Raw genomic sequence first — 20,092 nt, forward strand, 5'->3', positions numbered from 1 at the left:
TTATTGTAACCAGTGCTTTTTTCTGGGGGGACACAGGGGTATGCACACCCCTAAATATATTGTGAATCTAAGTTTGGCCTTATCAAGGAGCAGTATTTCAATGAGTAGGACAATGAGAGTACAGTGGACCCTCAGGTTACGTACCTCTCTGGATACGTAATACATATTTTTCCGGGTTTTGCCGCTCACGCATGTGCAGAAGCACTCTATCATGCTGCGTGCATGCGCAGAAGCAGCACCTCTGGTTACTGATTTTTCAGGGTGTGCACGGCCCCCAGGACAAATTAAATTCGTATCCAGAGGGTCCACTGTACCCCTAAATATTTTTTTTAGGAAAAAAGCACTGATTGTAACTATTAAATGGGATCACGGTTACAATGTGCGAAAATAAGAAAGAGAGCAAGGACCTGAGGAGCTTCTTTGCTTAAGATGGAAATCGCGTTTCCCATGTGACCCTAGAGCGCATCACAAAGCCTTTCTCCTGCTACTTGTGACCTTTCGCACATTACACCGAAGCACTCCCCGTTCCCATGCACTGTGCGGTTAGTTGGCTTAAATAATGTCCTGTGTTTAAACTTCCAGACATGCATTAAAAGGCCATTGTGTGTAGATGGTGGTTTCACCGACGACGCCCCACGGCCATGTCAATGGGAAACCTGCGTTGAAGAGAACGCCTTTACTTCAGTGCTTTTTATTTATTTCATAAAATGAATGCAGCGCTTGATTGTTTAAAAAAACACTCTATAAAAAAACCCCTGCGAGCTCAATCGTGAAAAAAACAAAAATGTTTCCGATGTTAACGAACAACATGATTTATTGTTTCGCTGCCATTGTTATTACTACAGCGACCAGCAGGGGTCACCACCGAGCTGGGTAGGATCGCCCGGCTTACGGCTTGGTTTGTCCCCGCCCGGCCGCCGTCCGAACAAATCTTCCAGGCTGCGGCCTAGGCCCTTCGGGAAAGATGGCGGCCGTAGCGGAACGTCCTCTTGCGGAGGCCGCCGCCAAGCCCTTCCTGGGGCTCCTGAACGGCATCGCCCAATGCACCTTCTACGGCAACGCGGAGATCACGGAGGAGCTGCTGCGGGACCAGCTCTACCCGGAAACGGCGCCGCAGGAATTCCGAGCCTTGCTGGCCAAGACGACGGGGGTCGTCAAGGTAACGGGGGCGGGGCCAGCGGGCGATTTAGAGTGCCGGACAGCCAATGAAGCGGCCCGTTGGGGGATTCCGGGCGGGCTAAAGGAGGGGCGGCGCAGTTTAACAGCCAATAGCTTCGAAAGAGGATTAGACAAATCTGGCCCTGTGGTGTAGTGGTTAGAGCGTCAGACCAGGACCTGGCCGACCCGGGTTCAAATCCCCGCTCGGCCATATGAAGCTCACGGGGGTGACCTGGGCCCAGTAGCCTAACCTACCTCACAGGGTTGTTTGGGGAGAACCTCCGTTGGGATATAAAGGCGGTGAATCAATGAATCAGTTGCGGTGCTTCTGGATATCAGTTGCTGGAAACCACCGTGGGAGGGGAAGGGGCTAGACGGGGGTCCCACTGGCCTGATCAGGATAAGCGCTCTACTTGGGTTCCCATGAAACAGCATGTTTGGCTTGCTCTGCGTCCGGAAATTTCCAGACCTACCCAGACGGAAATCGCTCAAATCCGGACGTACGGGCAACCTTAAATAGCGTTTCTTCGGCGATTTTCCTGTAAAAGTCGCTGAAAACCTTCATTTCTTGCTGCAAATTTGCCAAAAAAGCTCAACAATTTTTCCTACCCCTCCAACCCTAACATGATTGAAAAGCCCGAGTTGGGATATCTTTCTAGTTGCCTTTAAGTGGTGAGCATTGCTCATAAAGAAAGTGCCATGTAAAAAAAACAAAAGGGGGGGGCGGTTCCAGATTATGGGGTGGCCCTGGCAGCATGCTTCCATTTGTTTGTTTATTACATTTATATTTCACATTTTGGGGCCCCTGGGTGCCGGATGGTGGCGATTCCTCAAGGTGTGGACTTGGGGGTGGGGGAGGGCTGGAAGGCCAGAGGCGGCCCCTGAGGCTGAGGGTCTTCACCCATCCTGAGCTATTCTTGTTGTGAGCAGTGCTGCATGGCAAAAACTTTCCATGGCGGTAAAAATAATAATCTGTTTCATAAAGTTCATTAGTAGCAATGAATGCATGCCAACTTCAAATAAATATCAGGCAGACTTGGTAGTTTCAAAGTGTTTAGCTTTGTTTACTAAACACAAGTACAATAAACATGCAAAACTTGCTCACTCTTTAGCTAACTTTTCCCAGTGCAAATTACTTTTAATTCATTTCCCCCCCTGGAAAACACACATCACTGTTGAGGAGGTAGGACAATTGTTTAAAATAATTTTTTCCCCATAAGAGTGCTTCAGGCTATGTGAAGGATGCAACTAGGACATTCTACCTCTGATGGGTGGATAAAAATTAACATAATTCATTGTTAAATATGTTGTGAGTGATTTTACATTCTCTTCTGACATTGCCAAATGGTAGGGGCCTTCTGATTTCTTTCCATTTATGTAATATATTTCAGTTTACAAGTCTGCACACATTATATTTTATGTTTATTGTTACCTGTCCGTCCCTCTGGATGTTTCCAGTTTAATATGTGGCAATAATTTTTTCTTGGGTCTGGTCTTCTCCTCCTCCCCATAAATCCATGTTGCTCACTTAATCCTTTTCTTTTTGTGTGCCTTCTTTGAGTCTTACCTTCCTTAACCCCACCCCCATGACTTAGCAGTGTGTGGGCAAATACCGTTTCTGCACTGGCGTGACTGACAGAAAATGAATAAAATATAATGGTGCTGGGAAACGTTCTGTGGTGTAGGAATGTCTCAGAGCAAAAAGATTTAGTTCTCTTGCAAGAAGAATTAGTAATGCTGCATGTTAGGCCTGCAGAACACCTTTTTGGAAACATTTCCCAAAGAACGTAAGAAGGGCCCTTCAGGATCGGACTAAAGACCCACCAAGTTCATCACTCTGCTCTCACAATGGCAAGTCAGAGGCCTCAGGGAAGCCCCCAAGCAGAGCATCAGCAAAATAAGCCTCTTCCCGCTGTGATCTGTAGCAACTGGTATTTCAGAGGAATACCTTTTCATGAAGGTATTGCATTTGCTCAGATAGTGATCTGATTTGCAGGTCACATTATTAAACCCTAATAAAATTAGAATCATAGAGTTGGAAGAGACCACAAGGGCCATCCAGTCCAACCCCCTGCCAAGCAGGAAACACCATCAAAGCATTCTTGACATATGCCTGTCAAGCCTCTGCTTAAAGACATCCAAAGAAGGAGACTCCACCACACTCCTTGGCAGCAAATTCCACTGCCGAACAGCTCTTAGTGTCAGGAAGTTCTTCCTAATGTTTAGGTGGAATCTTCTTTCTTGAAGTTTGAATCCATTGCTCTGTGTCCGCTTCTCTGGAGCAGCAGAAAACAATCTTTCTCCCTCCTCCATATGACATCCTTTCATATATTTGAACATGGCTATCATATCACCCCTTAACCTTCTCTTCTCCAGGCTAAACATACCCAGCTCCCTAAGTCGTTCCTCATAAGGCATCGTTTCCAGGCCTTTGACCATTTGGGTTGCCCTCTTCTGGACACATTCCAGCTTGTCAGTATCCTTCTTGAACTGTGGTGCCCAGAACTGTACTCCAGGTGAGGTCTGACCAGAGCAGAATACAGTGGTACTATTACTTCCCTAGATCTAGATGCTATACTCCTATTGAAGCAGCCCAGAATTGCATTGGCTTTTTTAGCTGCTGCATCACACTGTTGACTCGTGTCAAGTTTGTGGTCTACCAAGACTCCTATATCCTTTTCACATATACTGCTCTCAAGCCAAATTAAACTGTGATTTAATGTGAATGGGCAGCATGTTGGCACTTGCCGTTCCAAGGGCCACACTTCTCTTCTCTGCTCTTGTTGCTACCACGCCAGGGAAGAAACAAGCTAGAATCTGCCTGTGAAGCTGGGCTCATGGTTTGTTTTCCCCAAACAAATGACAAGTGGTAAGCCAAGAAGCAAACTTTGGCTTCTGCTTGCATTGTGTTTGGAGACAAACTAACTACGAGCCTAGACTTGAATGTACAGACAAGCCAGACTCTGGCTTGTTTCCTCTCTAACAGGGCAGAAGTGAAGCGTGGACTTTGGAACAGCATGCTGCCTATTTACATTAAACCATAGTTTAATTCTCTTTCCACTTCAGATGCTGGCCATCTCATTGACCGGTCTGTTTACCATAGAAATTGTAACTGGAATAGTTGGTTGTCAAGCAGTAATGTCTCCTATATTTCAGACTGAAACTTCACATACATCTGCAAAAACTATGGATGTATAGTCTAGCCTTGAAAGTTGAAATTATTCCACTTTTTATCCAAAGTATACCATCCTTCTTACTGAAATAATTTAAGCAGAGGCTACTTCACTTTCTGCCTCTAGGTGGCAATACAATATCAGCTTCGATACCAATATTGGTAGGTGGTTCATAGTTCTTGTTTTAAAATTCAGTACTGTACTTAAAATTCATGAATATGTATCATTTCTTAGTCAGAACATACAAAATATATTATGCTGCTGATGCAGTGTGACTTCTGCAGCATTTTGTTATTTCACTGGGTCAATATTAAACAAGTTGCATAAATAATACGGTAGTCGTAATTAAGCTACAGTATAACAATTCATTAAAAGCTTTTTTAGCCTGCGTTTTCATCATGAGAACTGCAAGGTGGGCTACAATGAAACAAAGTTAATTGTTAAAAACAACAGTTTTTAACAGATTAAAACCATAGAGCAGGGGTAGGCAACCTCAAGCCCATGGGCCAGATGCGGCCCAATCGCCTTCTCAATCCGGCCCACGGACGGTCTGGGAATCAGTAGGATGTGTCCTTTTATTTAAATTGCATCTCTGGGTTATTTGTGGGGCATAGGAATTCATTCATTCCCCCCAAAAAACGTAGTCTGCCCCCCCCCCATGGTCTTAGGGACGGTAGACCGGCCCACGGCTGAAAAAGGTTTCTGACCCCTGCCATAGAGTTTGTGCAGTGCCAAAAGCCCACAGAAATAATAAGGGGCGGGGTTCAATCTGTAAATGTGATAGGCAAAGCCCCCAGTGGCCATCGTTCAGGAGGGCATTCCACAATCTAGATGCTGAAACTGAGAGGGCTGAATCCCTTGTGCCCACTTCTGACTTGGATGGTGGGACGTAGAATAGAGTCTCAAGGCAGGCAGGCTCCTCTGGGTGGAGGCAGTCCTTCAGATAGCTAAATCATAGAATTGCAGATTTGGAAAGGACCTTGAGGGTCATCTAGTCTAACCTCCTACAATGCAGGAATCTCAACTAAAGCATCCATGACACATGACCATCCACCCTCTGCTTAAAAATCCACCCATCCTCCAAGGAAGGAGAGTCCACAACCTTTTGAGGGAGTCCGTTCCACAGTCAAACAGTTTTTGCCCTCAGAAAGCTCTTCCTGGTAATTAGTCAGAATCTCCTTTCTTGTAACTTGAAACCAATGGGTTTGGTTTCATTGGTTTGAGTCCTACCCTCTGGAGTAGGAGAAAAGAAGCATGCTCCATCTTCCATGTGACAGCCCTTAAGATGTTTGAAGATGGCTATCATATCTTCTTTCAGTCTCCTCTTTTCCAGGCTAAATGTACCCAGCTCCTTCAACCGTTCCTCATAAGGCTTGATTTCCAGACCCTTGATCATCTTGGTTGCCCTCCTCTGCACACATTCCAGCTTGTCAACACCCTTCTTAAATTGTAGTGCCCAGAATTGGACACAGTATTCCAGGTGTGATCTGACCAAGGCAGAATAGGGTGGTATTATTACTTCCCTTGAACTGAACTGAACATTATAATTCTGTTGATGCAGCCGAGAATAGCATTAGTGCTTTTTTTGCTGCTGTACCACACTGTTGACTCATGTTAATAAGCTTGTGGTCTCCTAGGACCCCTATGCCCTTTTCACATACACTACTGGCAAGTCAGGTGTCCCCCATCTTATATTTGTGCAGCTGGTTCTTTCTGCATAAGTGTAGAACTTTACATTTGTCCCTGTTGAATTAATTCCATTGTTTACAACCTTTACGGTTTTAATCAACATTTTGAATTAATCCTGGATGCAAACAGTTAGCCAAAAAGATGAAACCAATTGATGTTGCATGTCCCACACAGCATACTCTGGTTAATAATACAGCTTCTGCACTTTGAGAAAGTCAGAAATTCCAGGTGCATTTGAATGACAGCCTGTGTGCAGTGTAACAGTAGTCTGGTTGGGATGAGAGCTGGAGATTAATGACTTCGGTTAGGTCCATCCCAATCATTGCCCCTGAGAGGATTATAACTTAGAACACCAGCTGAAACTGTTTACAGACACTTCTGACTACTGACGACCCCTGTATATCCAGAAATGCCAGATCTAGGAGCGCTTTCGACCTGCAAGCCTAATTGTAGGGTAAGCGCAATCGCATCCAAAGCAAGCCATACAGTTCTCTCAAAACCATGCATATACAATGGTCCCTCTGGTTAAGAACTTAATTCGTTCTGGAGATCCGTTCTTAACCTGAAACTGTTCTTAACCACTTTAGCTAATGGGGCCTCCCGCTGCCACCACCACGTGATTTCTGTTCTCATCCTGAGCAAAGTTCTTAACCCGAAGTACTATTTCTGGGTTAGCGGAGTCTGTAACCTGAAGCACCTTTCACCTGAAGCATCTGTAACCTGAGGTACCACACTATTTTAATGTCCCAAGCCCATTAGGAAACAAGACACGCTGATGTCAAGATAATGCACTTCCATGTTAAGTGCATTTAAGAGTGTAGCCTAACAGAGCAACCCAAGCCCCGCTTACGCTGGGCTGCTGAGGTTAGGCAGAGGTGTTGCTCTTCCAAGCTCAGATGCCCTCCAAAAATTACATGGGCAAGCAGGAGGCCTCCTGGGGCATTCCAAGGGAGGAGGTTTCAGATCAACAGAGAAGCCATAGGGAGCCAGTGTGCAACAGGATCAGGGCCGGATTTAGGTTTGATGAGGTCCTAAGCTACTGAAGGTAATAGGGCCCTTTATATGTCCAGCTGTCCTTTGTCACAACAAATTGTCACTGTTTTTTTGTGTTGAATATATGCTATATGGTAATTTATGGGTATCTCGGACGCAGGTGGTGCTGTGGTCTAAACCACAGAGCCTAGGGCTTGCCAATCAGAAGGTCGGCGGTTTGAATCCCCGCGATGGGGTGGGTTCCCGTTGCTTGGTCCCAGCTCCTGCCCACCTAGCAGTTCGAAAGCACGTCAAAGTGCAAGTAGATAAATAGGGACCGCTCCGGCGGGAAGGTAAATGGCGTTTCCGTGCGCTGCTCTGGTTCGCCAGAAGCAGCTTAGTCATGCTGGCCACATGACCCGGAAGCTGTCTGCGGACAAATGCCGGCTCCCTCGGCCTATAGAGCGAGGTGAGCGTGCAACCCCAGCGTCGTCCGCGACTGGACCAAATGTCAGGGGTACCTGTACCTTTAATAGGTATCTAAAGCCATTTGCACATCACAAATAGGAGCCTACACAACACAAAATACTGTTGCTGTATGTAGGCTTTAATTTATTTGGTTTTTATCTGATATTTTGGAAATGTACATCCAGGTGTTTTTTTCCTTTAAATTTTTTTGGGGGCCCCAAGAGAGTGGGGCCCTAAGTAAGAGCTTGTTTAGCTTATACGTAAATCTGGCACTGAACAGCATTGACCTGGAAACAAGCCCTCCCTCCCCTCCACACACACTTTCTGACGTGAGCTATGTATGAGGCATTGGCTTCCCCATTCCACAAAGCCCCACCAGTGGAAGGGTGGAGTTTGGATGGCTTCCTAAATCTGTTGCTTTTTTTTTTTTTGCTTAGCTTATTTTGGAGATGCTAGATATTACGTTGTGCATGACTGCTTTTGTTGGCTCTCCCTCTGTATTCAGGAGTTGAGAAACTGTACCTACGGCATAATGTAACTGAATGATGCCATAGTGGTGGATTGGAAAAGGGATGACACAAATAAGAATGTTAGGGGAGCCTGCTGGGTCACTGTTCTCAGTGTGCCAACCCTAGACCTGGGGGAAGCCTTCAATTAGGATGTGAGCAGAACAGTACCTGCCCATGTGGATTTCCCAACAACTGGCATTCAAAGACATAACTGCCTCTTACAGTAGAAACAGAACAAAGACATAAATGACTAGTAGCCACTTGTCTTGCACGAAATCATTCTTCAAGCTTACATGTTTCTTCCTTCATGAGCACAAAGGCCTAAGGATCTTCCCGTTTCAGTGGGACTGTTGCATCATGTCTGAATGGGTCTAATGGTATGTTGAACTGGTAAGACTTTTGTGTGAGAAAGTGGGACAGTCTTGTGATCTGTCTTTTATGGTCCCTATGGACCGGATTCAACTAAGTACCGGTAGTTGTGCTAGAGCAGGCATGTCCAACAGGTAGATCGTGATCTACCAGTAGATCACTGGACATCTGTGGTAGATCACCAGTAGATCAGTGGCTCCCCCCAAAGAAACTTAAAAACTTTGGCTCCCCTAAAAAAGCTCAACATCTTTGCCCTGCACCCCTAAAATGACCTGAACCACCAAAACAGGGCTTTCCTTCCTAAAAAAAAAAAAAAGTTCAATGTTGCTTTCCTCTTCCCTAAAGAAGCTCAACAGCTTTTACATGGGCCTTCCTCCTTCCTAAAAAAAAGCTCAACAACTTTGACCTGAACCACCCAAAAAGGGGGTAGATCACTCCCAGTTTTTAACTCTGTGAGTAGATCGCAGTCTCGTGGAAGTTGGCCACCCCTGTGCTAGAGGGAGCCAACACAACAGAGCTTCTCCTGCAGCAGCTCCCTCTCTTCAGGCTTATTTTTCAAACAGTGCTTTTCATCCTTAAGAATTAAAATGCTTGTGATTGACCTCTGCTAATTATTGAACAGCAGTTACCAGAATGGTGCAGCTATCTGACAGAGAAACCACGGGAGTTAGGATTACATTGCAGCTGGAAGCATGAGTTTGCTGCTGCACTTTGGGAAGAACACTAATGTCATAACAATAAAGTGTAACACATACCTTCTTCATCCTTGTAGTACAGATGGCTCACTAAGCCATGACAAGACTTGTTGTTCTGCAAGAAGGTTATAGTCAGCTCATGTGATGATTTGTTTTTCAAGTTCCTTCAATTCAGAACGTGTTTCCAAGCAATGACCGCATTTCTCATTCTGAGGCTGTATTATCTTTTATATCAGAGACCTCTCACGAAGTTGACTACGGCTTCAGTCTCTCAATAAAGCTCTCTGTATGAGTTAGCACTCCAAAAACCTTTTGTGGGCATCCTAGGGGCTGCATATTAATCTGTACCTATTCAGGTCTGGATGGGATTAATACGTAGATGGAAAAACCGGTGCAGGGCATAATAAAGAATTGCCAAAGGCAAAGCAGTGAGACTGAAACATTAGCATCTTTCCTGTTGAAACCCACATGGCTTCCCCAATTTACTAAGTATGGAAATTTAGACCACAGCAGCATCGGATCATAGTCTGAAGACAAATGGTCCAGCAACTTTGCTTCAGATCTGGACTCAGGCTGGGTGGGAGACCACTTGGGAACTATGGACCAGATTCAACTAAATAGTTGTCCTAGATGGAAGCAGCACAACAAGGCTTCCCCCCCCCCACTTCCAGCCTCCGCCTGCACAATCACCCGATCATCTCGGGGGGGGGGGAAGAACCCCAGAACAGTCAGTGGGGGAGAAAGGGGGGAGAAAGGAGGAGATTGTTCTATCTGGCAAGTAGAAACGCTTGCACTGATCATAATAGAACAGCATTGAATTCCTCCCTGAGTTGAGTTTCAATGGTAGAAGAAAGAGGAAAGAAATGTAAAAAATAAAATAAGATGAAAAGAGAAGCATCACACATGGCTATTGCTGCAAGGAATAAATAACGTGTTGCTTTTCTTAACAGGCTTTGTTTTCAGACTAGTCTGTAAATAAAACATTACACAGGAAAAGTCGTGATGGTAGAACTAGCATTTGAGCCGACGACTCAAATTTTGGGGATCAGCCAAAATATTTAATATGGTGAACTATGCAGTCCTGTTATTCAAAGACTTCCAGCTTTGGCATGCCTTAGTTACAATTAATGCTAGTTAATGAGCAAACAATGCTGTCGCTCACCCTGGCCTTTGAATGGGCTGCCCAAGCTAGCTTGCCCAGTCTGAGTGTGGGGCAAAGAGCAGCTTAAAACCGAAAGAACTGACAGAGTTGATAAGAAGCGTCTGGCTCAGAAGCAGCTCTTTGGTTTTGCTGTTGCTTTGTGACACTCATTCTAATGTTGTACTGCACCTTGAAATATTTTTAGAACAGTACAGATTATAAATACACAAAAAATAATTTTATACCCTGGAGAATTCATTATTTGAAAGAACATTTGTTGTCTTCTACATTCACTACCTTTTTAAAAAGTTTGCACAGAATAGATTTCTATTTCCAACAATCCTTTGCCAACTGCCCCCCCCCCGAAGACAGGAAATAAATCACTTAAGGCCATTGATTTCAGTGGGTCTACTCTGAGTATGATGAACATGTGATATCACCCATGGGCTCTGTGACTATGCCAAGGTGCTGTGTTCCTTACTTGAATTGAATATGTTTTATTTCTACTGTTGTAGTTCCTCATTTAATTTGTGGGCTTGTACAGTATGTACTGTGCCAGTTAACTGTCTAATTTATTGATACCTACTGGCCAAGCAAAGAAATGAGAACAGCACAAAGTGCACTTCATTGTATCTTGTTGACATAAGTAAGAGCCTGTAAGAATATAGCAGTTGTTTTGCTGAATCATACCAAAGGTTCACCTTCTCCGAAAGCTCACAGACGGCATATTCTTGTTTGTCCTAAACCTATTCCGGTCTTACTGAAAGAGCCATCGTCTTCAATGCTCCCCCAGTCTTTTCTTTTTTGTTAATGTTGTTGTTGTTGTTGTTGTTTAGTTGTTTAGTCATGTCCGACTCTTCATGACCGCATGGACCAGAGCACGCCAGGCACTCCTGTCTTCCACTGCCTCCCGCAGTTTGGTCAGACTTATGTTGGTAGCTTCAGGAGCACTGTCCCAGGGGCAGAGCTAGGGGGCATAGGAGGTGGGCCGCCCTGGGTACCGCCCTGGAGGGGGTGACACTCGGGGCCGCGCCCTTGCCTCCATCCGGCAGCGTTGGAAAAAGAAAAAAGAAAAAATACCAAAGAAAGCTGCAGGGAGGCACATTTCTTTAAGAACTTGCCATAGTTTGCTGTGGTCGACACAGTCAAAGGCTTTTGCGTAGTCAATGAAGCAGAAGTAGACATTTTTCTGGAACTCTCTAGCTTTCTCCATAATCCAGCGCATTCCCTTTAACTTGGCACAACTAAAATGATAAAGTGTGCGCACTCTGAGAACACTCTGTAAATAAGACATACATTTGTGAGTCAGAAATTTAAACATCTGTTGTCTAGCTACCTATTTTTGGAAGGTGATGTGAATTCAGTTAACAGTATCACACATTTTATCTGAATTGTCCCTCTCTCATGTTTGGATTTAAATTGGATTGCCAGGTCTTGAGGGTCAACCTAAAGTTCCAGGGTGTTTAGCATATAGTATGCTTACATGTTCACAAACCTTTAGTGGTACAGTATTCCAACACTTCCTTGCACATGAAGCAGTCCTGCAGAATACCACCCTGCAGTTTCCTCATACTGTATTTCTGAATCAGGTTACAGAATGTAGCAAACCTTGAATGTCCTACTAGAACTAGATTCTAAAGCACCACCTCTACATCCAGGCGTTACATAAATCAATAAAGACTGAGCTTGTGTGCTCTTGTGCACTGCAGGGATTATTGATTGGAGCTAGGCTGCATTTTCCCCATCCCAGGCTCTTCTGCTTAAGATCTTCTCTCTTGACCTCTGAAGTACAAAGCATTACAGCTCTCTTTCTCACAAAGGCAAGGGCTTAGCTGTTTGCCATTTGGAAGAGCTCATTAAATACCGTACTTTTCTGAGTGCACTTTCCTTCTTTTCCTTTCCTTTTAGAGGCAAGAGGATTTTGTTATTTCTCTTTCAGTTTTCTAAGCTTTAGCATGAACAGGCTCATCCAACTGTATTCTATTTAAAGGTCAGTGTCCCTGAAATTCCATAAAACCTTTCTTAATGTAGTTCACAACCCTACAAAATATAGAACCACCTCCAGAGTTTGACAGGATGTTTAAAACATTATAACTATTCCCCTTTTGTTGTGTGTGTGACATCCCTCCAATAATCTCTTTAGCTGAATTATTTTATACTTAAGTATGATTACAAGGATCAAAGAGACCCTGAAACTAGTTCCTTGTGGTCTAGGAGGGCTCTAAACTTTTTTTTTTCAGTAGCGACCCTTGTGCTGTATGGAAAACTGCTTTTGAACAGGGAGAGTTAAAAGCAGTTTGTGGGATTTTAAAAGGCAGGGAAAGAGAAAAATGTACTGGTGTCTGAGATCACCTAAAGCATTTCTCTGGATGACATGCAACCCATTTGCACAACTGCTGTATCAAAAAGGTAAAGGTAAAGGACCCCTGACAGTTACGCCAGTCGTGAACGACTTTGGGGTTGCACCGCTCATCTTGCTTTACTGGCCAAGGGGGCTGGCGTTTGTCTGCAGACAGTTTTTCTGGGTCATGTGGCCAGCATCACTAAGCTGCTTCTGGCGAAACCAGAGCAGCGCACGGAAATGCCGTTTACCTTCCTGCCGGAGCAGTACCTATTTATCTACTTGCACTGTGATGTGCTTTTGAACTGCTAGGTGGATAGGAGCTGGGACCAAGCAACGGGAGCTCACCCCAGGGCCATCTCTAGGCCTGGGTCCGGTGGTGCGGGGCACCAGGCCAGCAGGGGCGCCGCTGCGCCCGCTGAGAGGCGCGGTGTAGGCCGCCCCAGGTGCGCCGGATGTAGTCCTAGGCGCGCCTCTCAGCTGTTTCAGCGGCTTCAGGAGGCGTCGCAGGGGCGTCACAACAGGGGGCGGGCAGCGCCCCCTGGCCCAGGGCCGGCCCTACGGCCAGGCTGGATGGCGCAGGGAGCCGGCCCTCTAGGCGGCAGCCGCGCTGCGCACAGCACCCACCCACCGCTCTGGGAAACGGGGCGGGTGGGCGCCGGAGGGATCCGTTGCGCCAGGGCGCCAGGTATGATTAAGACGGCCCTGGCTCACCCCATCGGGGATTTGAACTGCTGACCTTCCGATCGGCAAGCCCTAGGCTCAGTGGTACAAATAATATGCATAGGGATGTTCTCCTACTGGCTTCTCCAGTGTTTTCCTAACAGAAGACAAGCTGAGCATCTGAGCAGCCAATGGTTCAAGCCAAAGGAGCCAGCATGATGGAGTTGCGCGCCTGGTTCTGCTGAGGGTTGCCGCAACTTACCAAGAGGGGGAGGAGCCACGCATGGGGAGCTCAGCGTGGTGCAGGAGCTGTGAGAGGAGCATCGCCTGCTGTCGCCATGGGGTTCGCTTGAAACACATTCTAGCTCTTGAGGTGACAATCCTGTACACGCTTAAACCCGGGTGTCAGTAGACACACATAGCACTGCATGGCAGGGGCCTTAAATTTTGTGAGTGTCTTAAATCTACTCTGTACTGTACTCCCAATTACTTTTCAGTTTTATACAGATAGGCCAGCTTGTCTGCATGATTTTTTTATTAAATTGGGCCAAGTTGCATTTCCATCTGGCTGAAACTGCAGTTGTACATTTGTGCAGTGAAAATTGGTACAACTCTAAGAGAATGTGGCCTAATAGTTGTAGAGAAAGAAAAGACAACTGTCTCATATACCGGATAAGTTAAACAAAAGCAACATGGTCGTCAGGCAAAGCAGATGCTGGGGCCAATCAAGTCCAGAACATGGCAACCATGGCGGTTTATGTGTATTATTTCTGCCTTTTCCCTTTTTGTTAACGTTTCAGTGGGAGCAATTTGTTCTGTCTTGGAGCCGTGCAAAACAACTTGTGGTAGCTCCTGATTTCCCCAACTACTCCATTTTATTTCTTTATTTTTTGAAGTAGCTGTATTTAAACTAAGAAATCAGTTTCAGTATTTAACATGGTAAACCTGCAGCGTGGACAGTAAATGTTGTTCAATTGATCAGCCAAACAACGAGCGATATTTTTCGTAAAACAAACTAACTAACTAAAACCCAAGAAGATAATCGACAAGTTTTTGTACTTTTTGTAATCAGCAAATGTTGATTGATGGTTGTTAATTATAAAGAAATTGCATTAACTTAAATAAAGCAATTGTATTAAATTTTTGTTCTCCCCTTCCCCCAAGGATATCAGGCTGGCATGCATACGGTAATCCCCTTCTAATATTATCATTGCTTCATCCTTGGGAGGTAGTTTATGCTAAGAATGGGTAATAAATGCAGCCACAGTTGGTGTGTGTGTGTGTGTGTGTGTGTGTGTGTGTGTGTGTGTGTGTGTGTTTATTCCCCCCTGCCTTCCCAACACTGAATGTCATCACTGAAGGGTGGCGCATTGGAGCTCAGAAAGCCAGACAGGTACAACACTGTCTACGGAGCTTCTTGGCTACATCTTCCCTGGATTTCCCTTAGTCCAACACTGCCCACTAAGCAATGGCCTTTGACATTAACTGCTTGTTTTCTTCATGGAAACAATTGAAATTAAAGAAGAGAGCCAAGCTTCTCCCACCAACCAGGTGGCCCCTGACTACTGCAGGACTACGGGGCCAGGGGCAACAACCGGAGCTCCCAGGCTGTAGTCTCATTGTGACATTGCAAACTATTAATAGGTAGATATGCATGGCTGCAGAGCCTGTTACTTATGTCTAGTTCTTATGGGCTAAAGAGGGAATAAATACCAGGATTTGAATATTATTAAATAAATAATATGGGGGAATAAATATCAGGATTGCGACATCTTACTATGCACGTTATGGCCTTGGTTTGGCTATGTCTCAAGTGTAATGTTGAAGCACCATGTCCAAACATTATTATATCTAAAACTTTAGAGCAGGATGGATAAAAATCAAAGTTTTTTTTAAAAAAATCTGATTTTTTAAAAAATTTAAATCGGATTTTTAAAATTTAAATCAGATTTTTAAAATAAAATGCTTTTGGAGGAAAAATCTAAAGATAGTTTTCTATTTAAGTTACATTATAGTTCAAAAGCGATTCATCGGGAAATAAGGATTTGTTTTAAGTTTTTCATGTGTACTAAAACTCAATCTACGTTTTCATTGTTGTTTTTAAAAAACTGTTTAACCACATCAGTTAACAAGCATGGATACATACCGGTATACTGTAATGTTATTGCTTTAGTTAAATAAATTGTTTAAATTGTTATTAAGGAAATAATTATTTTTCTCCTTCCAATAAAGTACAGCATAAAAGTTGTCCAAACATAAACAGTTAACTTATTAAGCCTCACAGTAATTTCATAATTATCTGTCTATGTATTTCTAATAGTATAACCAAATCAGTAATTTTTGATATAAGTGTTAAAAACTACTCTGAAAATTTATTATTCCAAAAATGAAACCTTCATCTGGTTGTCAATATTAAGAGGATCCCAGCGAGGCTGAAGCTTTCTGGAAAAAAATGATTTAAATGCAGTCTTACTGACTAGTGAGTTAAATCGTGATTTAAATCAAATCCACCTTGCTTTAGAGTATTATTTACACAAGCTTTGAGATGAATTCTGTTTACAATTAGGTATATCATACTTGGAAATCAAATAAGTGGAAGCTCTCAAGCATAAAGATGTACTCCTTTCTTAACTGTCTGTGAAATAATACAGTATTTCCACCATCCTGTGGAGCAGTGCACATCTTTGTTCATTACTGTAGTGTGCAGAAAAAATAAAATGTGCAGTAATTGCCTACAGTAACCTCGAGTGAGTGCTGCTATGCTAAATTTAGCCAGAGAGAACTGCAACTTTTTGTCCCTCGTGTCTTCAAAACATGAGCTGACCCGTCTTCTATTTTTAGCTTTCTAAGTGAAACAAGATGAGACATTGAGGTGCAGCCCAAAGCAGCGAGCTGGTTTCCCAGAATGCTTGAAGAAATGTAATAAATAGGAACTCATGATTTTTTTTTTAATGGGAAGGTTAAGGAAGGAGAGTAATTCACATGACCTATCCAGGGCAATGAAGGTCATTTAAAAGTTCTATTGCTTTTCGTCCATTTCCCATAGGTTCCCCCCCCCCCTTCTGCCCCATTTGGTTCCCTTGAAATAGTTGCCTTTTAGACAACAGACCAAATAGGCTCCATTTAATGCAGTTCTTTTATCTGTTAAAAATGAATCCGCCTTAAGGAATATGTCCTATCTGGAACTGTTAATTCTTACATAAAGGTAAAGGTAAAGGGGACCCCTGACCATTAGGTCCAGTCGTGACCGACTCTGGGGTTGCGCGCTCATCTCGCAGTATTGGCCGAGGGAGCCGGCGTATAGCTTCCAGGTCATGTGGCCAGCATGACAAAGCCGCTTCTGGCAAACCAGAGCAGCGCACGGAAACGCCATTTACCTTCCCGCTGTAGCGGTCCCTAATTTGAAAGACCAGTCTGCCCCTGTGAGGGCTCCCAGAGATGGCAAGTTAATGTAATGTCAAAATGACATCAACGAAAAATGGGTAAAATGGGGTACATTTGCATACAATTTGCAAATGCTGATTGATATGTGTAGATGCAACTTTAGAAATACAATAGTCTCACCACAGTGTGAAAGACTGCGACTAGGCGATGATCTAGATACCTGCTCAGTCTGCTCTCCAGGCGCTAACTGCTGAAATCCATGTCTCTGCCTTCTTGTGGTTCTTTGTCTTTAAATTGTCCCTGGACCTGGCAGCCCTTCAATTAGAGGAAAACTTTAAATAAAGGACTGAGCTCTGTGGAACAGAATACAGTGGTGCCTCGCTTGACGAATTTAATTCATTCCACGGGTCTTTTCTTATAACGAATAATTCGTCTAGCGAATCCCATAGGAATGCATTGAATTTTTTTTTTGCCCATAGAACGCATTAATTGAATTTCAATGCATTCCTATGGGAAACCGCGATTCGCTAGACGAATTTTTCGTAAAACGAATTCATCTAGCGAGGCAACCTCCACTAGAAAAAAATCTTTCGTTAAGTGGAAATTCCGTTAAGTAGGGCATTTGTTAAGCAAGGCACCACTGTACATGGCTACCCTCTTGGAGCCATGTCTTTTATAATGAAATAAATCATAAGCATAACTAGGACCCTTATTCCAACTTGTAATGATACAAGCAATACAGCATTGCAGTTTCTATGTTCAGTGAGGAAGTAATGGGGTCAGCATACTTCCTGCCTGTGATCTGCATTTTTCTGGTTATGAAGATCCGTGGGTGTAAGCAAACTCCTTTTCTGCTCACACAAGTGCTGTGACCTTGCAAAGGGCTTTCAAGAGAACGCCTTTGTTTGGAAAGCCCAAGTTTTCTATAGAACAAAGTGTTACGCTACCCTTAGTACCCATTTGGGAAAGAGTTGAAGGAGTGACTAAAACCACAAATACTTTTAGGAGATGAAAGAGAGAGGCCTACACTTTAAGAACTTATAAAATATATGAACTATAAAAAGCTAGCATTAAACACACTTGCCTGCCTGGTGTGCTCTGTGAACTGTGATTTTTTTTAAAAAAAATCTTATAGAATGAAGGCAATTTTTTTCCAAAATAGATTGCTATTTTTATATTTATATTTTGTCCTTTCTAAATTGAGCCCAGCATGGATACATTTATTTAGTTGTTTATTTAAAATACTTATATATACTTCTACACCTCATGTACCCCCTACCCACCAGCTCTAGGCTGATGCTGTACTGAGGATACAGCCCATAGCTGCCAAGTTATCCCTTTTTTAAAGGGGTTTTCCCTTATGCTGAATAGGCTTCCTTGTGAGAAAAGGGAAAACTTGGCAGCTATGGATACAGCCAGGCACAACTCGGAAAAATTAACTCCCCTTCTTCATTCAATTTATCTCATCTCTGTAATGCTAGCCTGTTCAACCTTCTAATCCAGGATCTAATCCTATATCACGGATGAAATATATATTAAAAATATATTAAAATGTCCAGTAGCACCTTAAAGGTAAAGGTAAAGGGACCCTGACCATTAGGTCCAGTCGTGACCGACTCTGGAGTTGCAGTGCTCATCTAGCTTTCTGGCCGAGGGAGCCGACATATAGCTTCCAGGTCATGTGGCCAGCATGACAAAGCTGCTTCTGGCGAACCAGAGCAGCGCACGGAAACGCCATTTACCTTCCCGCTGTAGCGGTCCCTATTTATCTACTTGCACTTTGACGTGCTTTCAAACTGCTAGGTGGGCAGGAGCTGGGACTGAGCAACGGGAGCTCACCCTGTTGCGGGGATTCGAACCGCCAACCTTCTGATTGGCAAGCCCTAGGCCAGGCATCCCCAAACTTCGGCTCTCCAGATGTTTTGGACTTCAATTCCCATCATCCCGGACCACTGGTCCTGTTAGCTAGGGATCATGGGAGTTGTAGGCCAAAACATCTGGAGGGCTGCAGTTCAGGGGTGCCTGCTGTAACCAGTCTTCTAAATTTTCTTTAAGCTGCTCATATGACTTTAATTTAAATTTATTTTTGTCTTCCACCAGCAAATCACTATATTTCAGCCACTTGGTTTCCATATTTAATCTTTTATAGGCCTTAGCCTCCAATAGTGAAATCCACCTAGGTGTTTTCCTTTCTAGCAAATCTTTATATCTAACCCAAACATTATACTATGGTTTTCTAATTATATTATTTTTAAAACTTCTATGGGCCTTTATATTGTCATACCATAGACATGCATGCCATCCAAATACATTATTAAAACCTTCCAAGTCGTAATAATTCAGCATTTTCCAACATAAACGATTCTTTTAACCAACAAAAGGCTGCAGCTTCAAAATAAATCTTTAAATCTGGCAGGGAGAAACCACCTCTCTCTTTCACATCTGTTAGTAACTTAAACTTAATTCTTGGTTCCCCCCCCCTGCCAGATAAACTTAGATAAACCTTTTGACATTCTTTGAAACATTTCATATTGTCAGTACTGTAGTACATGAAGCTGAATTGTTTTTGTTTCTAAAAGCCTTTCATTTCATTGTCAAAATGGCAGCAATGGCAGCAATCTGCAATTTAGAGGGTTTGCTAAACGAAATGCCTCCATGGTTTGGCATGGTAAATTCCTGGATCACAGCCACAGCTGTCGTCAAGAAAAATTCTGTTTCTGGAAACTAACAGTGATATGCTTGTCAAACTCTATTTCTCAGAAAACATAGTGAATTTATATTTGTATTTCCTATTGTGTGTGTAGTAAGGTTGCTTTCCTTTTGGATCTAATATTAAAACCATCTTGTTGATCAATTATTCTTCCATTATGGAAGTAACATTTTAAAGTATTACTATTTTATAGAGTGAGATATGAGAAGGCAGCTGTTTGGAACAATTAGAACCATAACAGATTTATTCTAGGCTGGCTAGCAAACTTCTTTTTTTCATTTTAAGAGCCTTTAATGATTCTTTTCCCTGCTTAAATATAAAATATTCAGAGTTCCACAAATTCACATACCTGCTGGCTAATACCAAGCAACTTTCACTGCTCACCCTTCTCATGAGTGCTCCGTGCTTCTAGAAAAAGGTCTGCCTTGTGGAAGAAGAATTACTTCACGGGGTACATCGGGGCTGAGGTATGTCACCCAGGTGACAGAATTCACTGTTCTCCATTGTATGAGGCCATTAAATCAAAGGAAAATGAAGGTTGGCCTGTAACTTACTTGCATGGGGGTGGGGAGGAAATCAACTCTGAACTCAGAACCTGACAGGAAGTGGCACATTGCTTGCAGCTGCTTATCGTGTATTAAGGACCAAATAATGTACGGTATGTTATGGAAGAGTTTATGCCTTTTCTGTTCACAGTCCGCACTTCCTTGATTATATACTACTGCATTATGTTTTGGGAACTGGTTAACTGAATCCGTAATCCATTCCATGTTTCCTTCTGCAAGAATGAGGAGTGGTAACTAATGTAGTATTATTAGGG

The 20,092-nt window shown here is 43.5% G+C and overlaps 1 protein-coding gene and 1 long non-coding RNA gene across 2 annotated transcripts in view; one reads left to right on the plus strand and one right to left on the minus strand.

Annotated features, from left to right (window-relative positions):
- Nucleotides 1-952: 952 nt before the first annotated feature.
- The window catches only part of COMMD1 (copper metabolism domain containing 1), a 53,910-nt gene continuing 34,770 nt past the window's right edge, over nt 953-20,092 (plus strand). The window contains exon 1 of the mRNA XM_035110435.3: nt 953-1,159. Within this exon, the coding sequence (XP_034966326.1) occupies nt 965-1,159 (195 nt within the window). The 5' untranslated portion in view covers nt 953-964. The remainder of the gene's footprint in view (nt 1,160-20,092) is intronic.
- Nucleotides 6,035-19,721, minus strand: LOC148686124 (uncharacterized). Its single transcript, XR_015948814.1, has 3 exons — nt 19,622-19,721; nt 16,783-16,877; nt 6,035-11,453 (listed from the first exon to the last, which is right to left on the minus strand). It is a non-coding gene; the product is annotated as an uncharacterized LOC148686124 (long non-coding RNA).

The sequence above is a fragment of the Zootoca vivipara genome, chromosome 3, assembly GCF_965207765.1.
Source record: "Zootoca vivipara chromosome 3, rZooViv2.hap1.1, whole genome shotgun sequence".
NCBI lineage: Eukaryota > Metazoa > Chordata > Lepidosauria > Squamata > Lacertidae > Zootoca > Zootoca vivipara.